The sequence below is a fragment of the Sclerotinia sclerotiorum genome, genomic scaffold (assembly GCF_000146945.2).
Source record: "Sclerotinia sclerotiorum 1980 UF-70 scaffold_21 genomic scaffold, whole genome shotgun sequence".
Taxonomy (NCBI): domain Eukaryota; kingdom Fungi; phylum Ascomycota; class Leotiomycetes; order Helotiales; family Sclerotiniaceae; genus Sclerotinia; species Sclerotinia sclerotiorum.
Window position 1 is genome coordinate 635,883 of NW_001820815.1, and position 11,222 is coordinate 647,104.

Genomic DNA, 11,222 nt, shown 5'->3' on the forward strand with positions numbered 1-11,222 from the left:
TTGAGTGGTGGATCTTGTTGATATAAGATTATATCTACGACTAATTTTTGAACGATAGTATTGCGGTGTTCGTTTTATGGGATATTATTGGGTTTATTGAGACTAGAAAGAGCATCAGATTGAATTGATTGATTCTCTAGCTAAGCAGTTAAGCTGCGAGTATATATTCAAAAAAATGAAGGAATAGGGTTAGGTATTCGGCCTTCGGAATTAAAGTGCTTTGAAATCAAAATATTGAAAGCAAACAAACAGTATACCAAAAAGGAAAGAATGAATTAAAAGTTGAGTTTGGTTTGCTCCTTATATGCATCATGCAATATATATGCATATGCTGCCAAGATCCCAGGAGGTCAACAGATATAGTGATGTGGTTGTGGGTTGTATGATGTGGTTTTTCTTTATTTATTGATATATTGCTGTTGATAAATGAAGGTTCGATATTGCTATAGATTAATTAATCAATGATTTATATGAATATATACCAAAAGAGAACTATTCGATGAATACTAAGGAGACGAGGATGTGTACTTTCGATATTTCCTAGCAATGATACTAGTCATCAAGCGAGACTAATTTAGCAGAAGAAAGAACTTAGACGAAAGTATGTGTAAGTCTATAGTAGTAAATAGAGCCTTAGAGTATAAATTATTGATTTAGATTGTTTCTTTATGAGGCTTTTATATTCTGGATTGCTATTGAACCTAAAAGCTATTTTCAACCTTGGCGGGATTTAGCTATCATAATTGTATATAGTATTATTAAATTATTGCTGAAATCAAATTTACTACCAGAGGATTAGACATAGATACATGAACTACAAGTTTGTGGAGGTTACCCGTATATTAGTACATCATATCCAATACCCGTAACGATCCACAGCATTACAGAATCAGAGTTCCTGGAATCTTTGTGTACAGGTGTAAGTATCCATATCATGAACATCGATATAACCATATATACCTTCAAATTCATGATCTAATTACTCATAGAATATAAATATAATCATAAACCCACGCATACAAGTCCTAAGATTACGGGAATATGGCAGCGGCATGATGATATATATGATGTATAAATAGCGCCTAAAGACCATAAGGATATCGATACTACTCCTCGCATTTCGCTAAAATCATAAAAAGCACTTTCACAATGCATATCCCTATATCAAAAGTATCCGTATACTTATACATGAGAAGCCGTCGAAAAATCACCATTCTCGATACATACCAAAAGTTCGTCTCATGATCTGGTGGTGGATTTCTGCTGTTAAACCTTATTCTGGCCTTGATTCAGAGGAAGTCTCTCGTCTGTTCACTTGGGATATATTGAGCACTACCTTATTACCTCACAATCCAGAAAAAAAAAACAAAGCGACTCGCAATCATCAAGTCATTAGTATGTGAAATCGGCAATGGTGTTATATAGAATGTATAATATAGACAACCCGGGGAAAAAACGCTAGATCGGCTTCCTGTCAAAGATCTCTTTCATTGGGCCAGCTAAATGCATAGCTAAGTGTAAATATTGATAAAGTCAATCATATTGCTTTAGTATCAGTACCAAGGTCCTGAGAGATAGAAAGTAAGTTTGGTTCTATCATTTTTGCAATTGATGATATTATTTTAACTATACTTGAGCTCTCGAGTGAAACAAGAAGTGTTACCGCGCATTTATAAGTTAATCCATCGGGACCAGTTGTAGGGGTTTGCGGGATCATTTGGGCTAATGTCAAGTAACCTATGAGGACAGCGTAAGTGAGGGTTCGTAAAAGAATATAATGCAGAAAAGAGTTGTGATAGCAATAAAGGTAGTGTTTGTAACGAGGTAAGGATCTTCTCGAGCTTCTTGAGTGACTATTAAGTTCCATCTTTGTCTCTACAGCGCCGATATTTTGGGCAGACGTGTTCTCTGACTCGTTCTCTAAGAAGGTTAGAGTGATTTCCTGTAATTGACGGTCTACAGTTAGAGTAGAGACATATGTATATTTTTTAATTAGCTCTCGCGAGTGAAAAATCAAACTAAAATATTATTATATGAAGTTTAACTTGAGAAATTGGTTTTAAATTTTTTTTTAAAAATAAATAAATTAAAAGAATATTTAATTGAAAAATAATTTAAAAATAAAAATGAAACTATTTAGATTTTTGATTATTAATCTAATATAAGAAAAGATTATTTGATTTTTATTTATCTTTAATTTGATTTCTTGTTTAAATGAAATATACATATAATTGATTTATAATCTTATAAAGATTTTATTTTTATCATTAAAATTATCTATTAAAATATAAAATATAAAATAAATATATAATAATTAAATTTTTTTTAAAATTATTATTATACCATGACCATCACTAATATACCAGCAAACAAATTGATGAAGTGATGATATAATGATTTTGAAAAGAAAATACACTTGTATGTATAGAATAAACTTTAGTATACTTCGAATTCTAATTTGATGCAATCTTCATATACCTAGATACAGACTTGTATATTGGGATATTGGAATATCAATACATCGAATCGAATCGAATATATTATAATATAAGATATCAAAAAGTAAACATCAATCAATACAGCAGACAGACAGACAGACAGACAGACAGACAGACAGACAGGCAGGCAGGCAGGCAGGCAGGTAGGCAGACAGGCAGGCAGGCAGGCAGGCAGGCAGGCAGGCAGACAGGCAGACAGTACACAAACTCACTCGATACCACAGAAACTCCCTTTGATTCTCTAATTAATACATACCTCACCACCTCTATAGGTATATAAACTTCTACCTTATAAAGTCTTATTAAAAAAAATCAGATCTTTACTTACCTACTTACTTACTTACTGAATATCACACCTATATACTAGTATATATCTATCTCATATACACCAATCCAATCCAAACCTCAAATACCTAGGTATCAATCAATCAACCTGTCACGATTCATTAATTCACGTGACCTTGAGGACCTTTTGGACCTTAGGGTCCCAAGGGTCCTCAAAAGATGATATAGGGTATATAAACATTCATTTAGTCTCGTGGTTAAGGAGCTTCGTGCTCAACTTAGTTATCAATTAGTTTACCTACATTCTACTTGATCTAGTAACGACTTCACTTCCAAGTGAAGACCAGTGATAAAGCCTTTACCCACAACTACCAACCAGACGAAACCTTAGGCAGCCGCTGCCTCCAGTATAGTATCGTTACACAACCCAATAAATCCAATCAATACTAAATAAAATATCAGAAATAAAGAGGAAAGTATACCCGGATCTCGGATCAGATCTTTATATCTACTGTAATATGTATGTACTCAGAAAGTTAAGGTTATAAGGTTATCGGATTACGATTACCCAGTAGACAAAGGATGGAATGTTTTATGTTCGGGTATTTTGCCGTTTTGAGGATGATGGGATGGGATTGTGGTGGTTGTTTGGAGAGTTAGGGTTAGAGTTAGGATTAGGATTAGAGCTGGATGATGCTAGAAGATTGTAGGAGAAAGGAAATAGAAATGATTAGGATGGATAATTTGGTGAAATGATTGATATGTTATGTTTGTTATGTCTATGGTGATTTGAATGGTTATTCGGAAGGTTATATAAGGGTGGGATAATACTCAGTAGGTGAATAGTAAGATTATCAAGTATCTATGAAAAAAAAACTCTATAAAATCAACAAAGAATAACAGAATTAACTATATACCCCATAAGGAAAAGTATAAAATACCAATAATAAAAGATTGAATAGCTCCGTCCTTCCATCACAGAAGAAAACCTAGTGCTACCCTTAATGAAGCAATGCATACGAAATATCTACCTATATATTAGAATATGCAATGCATCGCATCTCATCGCAACACACCTCCCCCTCAAAGATTCCCGATATTGGCAGGTCCCATTTGTTGAGGGATAAGCTTTGCATTTGCGGAAGGTAATACCGGAAAGATGGCTTTTTTGCCTACAACCAATAGGAATTTGAGGATGAAGTGAAAAAAGCTGAAGCAAGTTGCTTATAAATGAAGGTTGTTGAGGATTTAACTATTTGATTGGGGAGATGGATAGTATATCAATAGCTAACTAGCTAGCTACCTGGCTAGGTTATCAATATATGGATGAATAAGCTCCTTGTAGCTATGACTTTAGATTGGGCAGAGAAGTTTCTTTGTTGGTTAGGTGCTTTAAGTTGTTGGAGGCATGGAGGCTTGTAAGATCTTGAACTTGACACTTTTTGTTGGGTTTGGTAACTCGGCAGGTGTACGCACAGATGTGGAGTTGAACCTTGAGACTGGAGGTCCGTTTGAGGAAAGGGCAACCGATGGAGAAAAAGGTCCAGCCAGCCCTAGATGATGATGATCATGATAAGGAAAGAACAGGTGATAAATGATGAGTACCTAGGTAGCCTTCTCCTTCTTCGCATTCTTATAAAGGTATTTATTTATTTATTTATTTTGGTACCGAGACTAAACCTCAAGAGTCCAAGACTTAAACATATCTTAATAACAATCCCCTTTCCTTGGGAATCGTACCTAGATATTAATAGAGTTGGTAACCTATTGCTTGAATTCTCGGAGAAAAGCAAAGCAGCCCAAGGAAAAGTAGAGATAACCATATCTTGACTACCGATGTATGAGATATTGACATCGATATAGCTATCCCAATATAGGTATGGATTATACATCTTATACCCCTCGGCATTCGCAATTCTCCAGCTCTCACGTTCTTTTGATCATGTGGTTGGCTGCACAAAATACTTTATCTATACAGTGAATGAATGTCTCAATTGTGGCATCAAAGGTCACCGTGTGACTTGACGTACATTAAATAGTTAGAGGTCCCCATTGGCTGTAGAATTATTCTTGAGGGCATACCTCCGTAAGTCAGAAACCCATCTTCAAGGGTTTCTTTCTTTCATTAAAATCTTAAAAATCCGCAAAAAAGGTCGATCAATCATCAGTGCGGATGTAGATCTCGAACATGGCATTAACCAATGATAATTGAATGATGCCGAAAATTGTATCCTTTCTCCATACTCGGATTTGATTTGATAGGAGATGATCTTCTAGAACATTTCGAAATGCTTCTCTCAATGTGAGTGAAGTGATGAAGGAGGAAGTGAGTGAAGTGTGAGTTCAACTGTTTGTTGTTTCATTCGTTCTCTTTTTCATGATTCGTTTCGTTTATCAGCTGGTTTTTTTGCTGACTTGGGTGGTATATACCCATTTTTATCTTGGCCTCATGATAGGTTATTTTGAGACGTGTTTGTGGAGAAGATATTTTGTTCCAAATTTATTCTCTGCTTGTTCTCTGCATCGAAGCTTTCTAAACCCCGTCGTATCGTTTCTTCGCTGCTTCCATGCCACGCCATGCCATGCCATGCCAGACCACTCACACACACCTCTACGGCATCTGAAAAGTTTAAATCAATTTGGGGACCATTCGACACTTTTGCATTTCCGCCGCCAAAAAGGTGTCTAACGAATGAAATCATCAAACTGGTAAACTCCTCTCAAGGTATAATTAATTCATTGGTTTCATCCAATCAATTCATTTAAAACAATCAATTTATCCACTCAATCTTGCGAGGCCCTTCCCATATGGCTTATTCCTCTTTAGTATTTAAATCATCTCTTCATTCCTCCATTCCTTCCATAACTCTTCTAGATGTTAGCCTTATTTGTAAAAATGTAAAATTTGACCAATGACGATTGAATATTGGAAGAGATAGGTAATTTAGCAGCCCATGTCAACTTCTCTTTCAACTTCTTCAATTCCACATCTAAATCTCTCATTCCCCCTTCCCTTTTTCTCCATTTCAATTTCTTTTTCTTCCAAAAAGGGAACACCTTTCTACTTTCTGCCTTCACTTAACCCATTTCCAATTTCCAATTCGATTAAAGTATTATATATCTACTAGCTATAGGTAACACAGCTGAAAAGGTTTCATCAAAACTCAAGACACTTATACACACACACGCACACACTTTTCACTACACACTTCACTACACACCACACTTCACTACACACCACACTTCACTACACAATAAGTACAATCAGTCTTTTCTGTCGTAGACGAACGAACAAGAACAAAATCTACAGCCAGCGACAACATCAACAACAACAACAACAACAACAACAACAACAACAACAACATCAACCACCACCACCAGTACATACATACTCGACTCGAAATCAATTCAGGGATTTTCCTTGAGACCCGAAGCCACAACAAATTCACTTCTTTATAACCTGCCAATATCACTTTGGGCACTTTCCTTTTTAGTATCTTATACCGTATATCCCATTCTACATTCTACATTCTATATCCTATATCTTTCATCGCGACAACGAAATACCTGTCAAAAATAATGACCTTCTTTTGATATTTTTTTTTTTTGATATTTTCCCGCTTTCCCTTGGCGACATTGTTCGACCTATTTAAAAGAGAGGAATCCCGTGAGAAGGAGGGATGAGAACTCCATGGTTCTCGACCAATAAGCCAATTTGTACAATACAATACTACCTACCTACCTACCTACCTACTACACAATACCAATAACCGCAAAATATAAGTGCTGCTTCGGTCTTTGAGATACCAAGCCCAAGCCCAAGACCGAAGAGCAAGATCAATTTCAACAAAGCCCCTCTTTTCACATCCTCTCCACTCTTCGACAGATATTCCACATTCATCACCATCTGAAGTCCAATTAGTCGAATTTCCACTTCCGTTACACCACAGAGTCCAGAACTACCTCGAATTTCTATTACGGGTACAGGGCTTCCCTGTCATTGCGAAACACTTCCAATCTACTGTATTCTTTTTACGAGACTCGATTGCATTTTCTTTCATACCAATTTGCATTTTTCCCTCGGACTTTTCGACTAAGACGTCGTGAACAATATCGTCATCGTCTTTTTTTTTCAACGGAAAACCGAATCCCCGAAAACAAAGACATTGAAGCCAAATCGGAAAAGGGCTTGAATTTTAGAGAACGGACTCGGTCGATCGAAAAAAAAAAGGCCCAGCGCTCGAGCCAGCTTGCCCCCGTGCGACGCGGTAATTTGAGTTGACTGTCGAGAGCTCAATCAATTGGTTTCTCAATTAATTTTTTCTTTTTACTCCTATACTATACTACCAGTTAATATTGGTCAAGGCCCGCGGATATTGGTGGTGAGCGGGTATATAGATTTTGGTGTTGTGGTGTGCGAAAGATAGTGGCAGTAATGGACTACGCCGCATGCAATATTGTCTACGTGGATCGCACAGCTCTCGAGGACAAATTGGTGCGGAGAGAAGATGTGGTCACAAATGTTTCGACCTTGGAGAATTCAGCTACTGCCACCGATGGCGCGATAACACCACGAGCCATCAGTGCCGTCGACAGTAATGTGAATATTTTATTGGGCTCTTTTACTGAAGGTAGGTGCAATTGAATTAAGTGGCTTGATTATTTATTCCTGAATGGGGCTGCTTTGATGATGAAATTGACATGGAATTAGTTCACGTTTGTACCTCGGGCAGGTCTTGCATATCGAAAATCTCTGAACTAAATCGCGCATCGACCGCCGATTTGATACCTACCCTCGTTTTAATAGATATCCCGTATGATGATCAAGTAACTGAGCGACCTGCGAGGGAAGTCCGGACACCTTCGCCCAGTTCCAAACCACAGATTGATGGTATCCTCGATGAAGATATTGTGGAGGCATACGGGATAAAACTACTACAATGGATTGCATCCGAACTGCAACAGCACCGCCTATCGAAACTCATAGTTCCAGTGGCCATGGTTGCTTCGGCGTCGGAGCCGGGTCTCTCGGTGAATTCATCATCAAAAAATCGAATGAGTTCGAGATCGGAACCCGCTCCTGCTGGATATGAAATTGGCAGGCAAAATCGGAAATCGAGCGGCATCTACATACCACTGGATCAGAGAAGGACAATGAGGTTTTTAGACATCGGAGCAGTGGATGTCATAACGAATCCGCTCCTCCTCGAACGATTACCCAGTTTGGCAGTACATGCGTATCGAGCGCATAAAGACGCGTCCAAGGATCACAGGGCATTTATGGAGTTGAAGAGGGGAAGAAAGCGATCGTGGGTTGGTGTCGAGGATCAAAAACCTTATGCATATTTGAGAGAAGCAATGGTATCTAGATTGATGGAAGGAATCTGCACGCTAAACAGTGAAGAAGTAGAAGAGTATGGCCAATGGAGAGTGTCTGTTCCATTAGATCGAAGGGAAACGATAGTTCATGCCATTAGCTCGTGGCAATTCTCGGCGCATGATTTTGAGGATGATGAACTTTTGTATGCATCATCATTAATGTTTCAACATGCACTCTCTTTACCGGAATTGGAGAAGTGGCGGATATCCACAGGTAAGTGTTAAAATCCAATGGTTCGGGTAATAAACGGCCCCGGCCATGCTGACATCCGTTGCAGAAAACCTCACAGCCTTTCTCATCACAAGTCGAGAAGCGTACAATAGTTTCGTACCGTATCATAATTTTCGTCACGTCGTCGACGTTCTTCAAGCTATATTTCACTTTCTCGTACGATTGGGGAATCTCCCCGAATACCCTCCGAGGCCAGATGGGACAACAAGTCAAAGATCATCACCAATCGCCGAGCTTATCAGACCCTTTGATGCTCTTACATTGATGATTACCGCCATCGGTCATGATGTCGGTCATCCTGGTGTCAACAATGCATTTCTTGTTCATCTAAATGCACCACTAGCTCAACTTTATAACGATCGATCTGTTCTCGAATCATTCCATTGCGCTGCTTACTCTCAGATATTGCGTCGTCATTGGCTAGCAGCTTTCGAGGAGCGTGGCATGCGACAATTAATGATAAGCACAATCTTGGCAACAGATATGGGTTTACATTTCGATTACATGAAGAAGCTTGGCTATCTGCAAGAAAAGCTACATGAGAATGGTGGTGTCACTGATGGTTGGAATGGTAGAACGATTGAGGATCAACGAACACTTGCTTGCTCTTTACTTATTAAATGTGCAGATATAAGCAACGTGGTACGTTAGATGAAGGCTTTCAAAGAAAATCGGATGCTGACTCCAATACAGGCACGAAGATTTGATACCGCTACTCGATGGACCGAAATATTGACTGATGAATTTGCTCGTCAAGCTTCCATGGAACAGGATTTGGGTATACCGACGGCTTTATATGCGCCCCCTGTTCGAGAAATCATTGAACTTGGCAAATCTCAAATAGGTTTCATGAATATGTTTGCCATACCATTGTTTGGTGGCGTAACCGATGTCATGCCTAGTATGGCATTTTGCGTCGAAGAATTGGAGAGAAATAAAGCTGCTTGGGAAAACAGGATAGCTATAGAGCAGGAGAAAATGAGGCAAGACGGATTCTTGGGGCCCCCTGATAGCGTTCAGTCAGGCATGCGCTCTCCCCGTACAATGAGTATTGCACAACCTACTCAGGATGGATCTGGTAGCCCGGATGCTACTTCTAGACACGGTGATCCTTCCAACAACCGTATCCAACCAAGGCTTAACAGAAATCCGTTCATGATAAGACAAGGTTCCAACGATGAATCGCCCAAAGGTACTAAACAAGGCATAGAATTTCCTCTGTCGTCTGATCGGAGACCATCAAAGCCTAGTCAACTTCAACTGAGTTACGCAACTTCAAGTGCACCGGGACTTCTCAATCACCCGAACCAGGACGTAGAAATTCTGGCAAATGGCGATCGACGAGTTAATGGAGTACATGTTCAGCCGTCTCTCTCCACAGATGTTGTAGTGGTAGGCCCGCCTACACCTAAAGAACTCTCACTACCACATCACCAAAGAAGTAGCGAAACTACAACTGAGGGTAGTAATTCTGGTTCTGCCGGAGAATGGTCCGCAGGCGCAACGACAAATAACAAAAGCCCCCTTGCACCTAGTACCCAGGCGACCAGCTTTGCAAGCGAAGATTCGAACAATGATAGAGCTGTCACTCCTACTTACGCATCTCCGCTAGTCAATAGTACGAGTCATTCTTCGGTGAACTATGATAGATCAAGTCATTCTACAAATGATGGATCGACTGCACCGGAAGCGGGATCGGATCTTAAAGTGTTGGCGGAGACGGGGAGAAATTTGAAAAAGAAGCCCAGCCGGTTCAGGATGAATGGATTGCATTTCTGGAAAAGGAAAAATGGCAATCCACCAATGCCAGCTGGGACACCCGACAAGCGTGATTCTGACGGCACCGAAGGGTGATGCGAAAGAATAGAGGAGAGGTAATACGAGAATGAAACACAACTCGACGAATTCACTGACGATAATGTTTTGAGATGAAATTAAGATTTCGGTACGGCAATCGGGGATGTTTTGCTCAGGTTCCTGTTTGTATGATTATTATTTTTTTTGTACATTGTACACGATGCGGCCATTTGTTTTTGAGGTATCTCATTCGTTATACCTGAGAAGGTCAAACGAGAAATAATACCTCTGTGTTTATGGGATATTCAAAACAAAGACGGAATTGGCGTTATTATTCTTCTTCTTCTGGCATGGGGATGGAAGATGGATGGATCGATTGCTTTAGATCTAATGGTGTGGATGGCGTTTCTATTTTATGGATGGACTGGTGCTGGATGCATGTAAGCATGGGTGCTATTGGGGAAATTGGAAGTGGGCGGGAGAGGGGATGCTGGGGAACGTTTTATATCCAAGTTGGTTGGCAGGTCAAGGCAGAAGTTTAGAGCTTTAAAGCGGGAGAAGAATTTCAATGGAATGGAAAGGGAAGGGAAGGTAGGGATGGGATTGTGTGCTTGCTTGCAGCTGAAGTCTGTATGGTTTGGTGCTTGCTTACTTGGCTCGATTTGGCTTGGTATACTTTTTTTTTTTTTTTTCCCCTCTTCTTCTGGAGTGCACCTACCTAGCTAGCTCATGGATTAGGAAGGGAAGGGATCGATCGATCGATTAATTCAATAGGAATCAATCTTATAGCGAAAATTCGGGGTTGGTATACGCGATTGCATGGGCTGTCAGCGAGTATATTATTTATAGGAAATATGGAGAGATGGAATGGGTGGTGGGTGGAAAGAGAGATGGAAGATGAGAGGAGGAAGTGGAGGAGGGAAAGAAGAATGAAGAGAAGAAAGAAAAATAATTGATTAATTTTAAATCAAATACTTATCTTTTAATACCTAGGTATCTATCTACTTGACCTTTTGATTTAAAAGTGAGTG

At 39.3% G+C, this 11,222-nt stretch overlaps 5 protein-coding genes across 5 annotated transcripts; 4 read left to right on the forward strand and 1 right to left on the reverse strand.

Moving 5' to 3' along the window:
• Window positions 1-603: 603 nt before the first annotated feature.
• On the forward strand, window positions 604-1,462 carry SS1G_12591 (predicted protein; the record flags this gene model as incomplete). Its single annotated transcript, XM_001586554.1, has 4 exons — window positions 604-607; window positions 822-919; window positions 1,197-1,395; window positions 1,440-1,462. The coding sequence occupies 4 exons, from the start codon at window positions 604-606 to the stop codon at window positions 1,460-1,462; spliced, it is 324 nt and encodes a 107-aa protein (XP_001586604.1).
• A 2,729-nt stretch (window positions 1,463-4,191) lies between these two features.
• Window positions 4,192-4,723, forward strand: SS1G_12592 (predicted protein; the record flags this gene model as incomplete). Its single annotated transcript, XM_001586555.1, has 3 exons — window positions 4,192-4,288; window positions 4,569-4,621; window positions 4,661-4,723. The coding sequence occupies 3 exons, from the start codon at window positions 4,192-4,194 to the stop codon at window positions 4,721-4,723; spliced, it is 213 nt and encodes a 70-aa protein (XP_001586605.1).
• A 903-nt stretch (window positions 4,724-5,626) lies between these two features.
• On the reverse strand, window positions 5,627-6,856 carry SS1G_12593 (predicted protein; the record flags this gene model as incomplete). The annotated part of the gene is made up of 4 exons (XM_001586556.1): window positions 5,627-5,654; window positions 6,001-6,030; window positions 6,530-6,690; window positions 6,806-6,856. The coding sequence occupies 4 exons, from the start codon at window positions 6,854-6,856 to the stop codon at window positions 5,627-5,629; spliced, it is 270 nt and encodes an 89-aa protein (XP_001586606.1).
• Window positions 6,857-7,218: 362 nt separating this feature from the next.
• On the forward strand, window positions 7,219-10,248 carry SS1G_12594 (hypothetical protein; the record flags this gene model as incomplete). The annotated part of the gene is made up of 4 exons (XM_001586557.1): window positions 7,219-7,414; window positions 7,495-8,376; window positions 8,441-9,036; window positions 9,088-10,248. The coding sequence occupies 4 exons, from the start codon at window positions 7,219-7,221 to the stop codon at window positions 10,246-10,248; spliced, it is 2,835 nt and encodes a 944-aa protein (XP_001586607.1).
• A 306-nt stretch (window positions 10,249-10,554) lies between these two features.
• Window positions 10,555-11,092, forward strand: SS1G_12595 (predicted protein; the record flags this gene model as incomplete). Its single annotated transcript, XM_001586558.1, has 2 exons — window positions 10,555-10,631; window positions 10,981-11,092. The coding sequence occupies 2 exons, from the start codon at window positions 10,555-10,557 to the stop codon at window positions 11,090-11,092; spliced, it is 189 nt and encodes a 62-aa protein (XP_001586608.1).
• Between the last annotated feature and the right edge of the window lie 130 nt (window positions 11,093-11,222).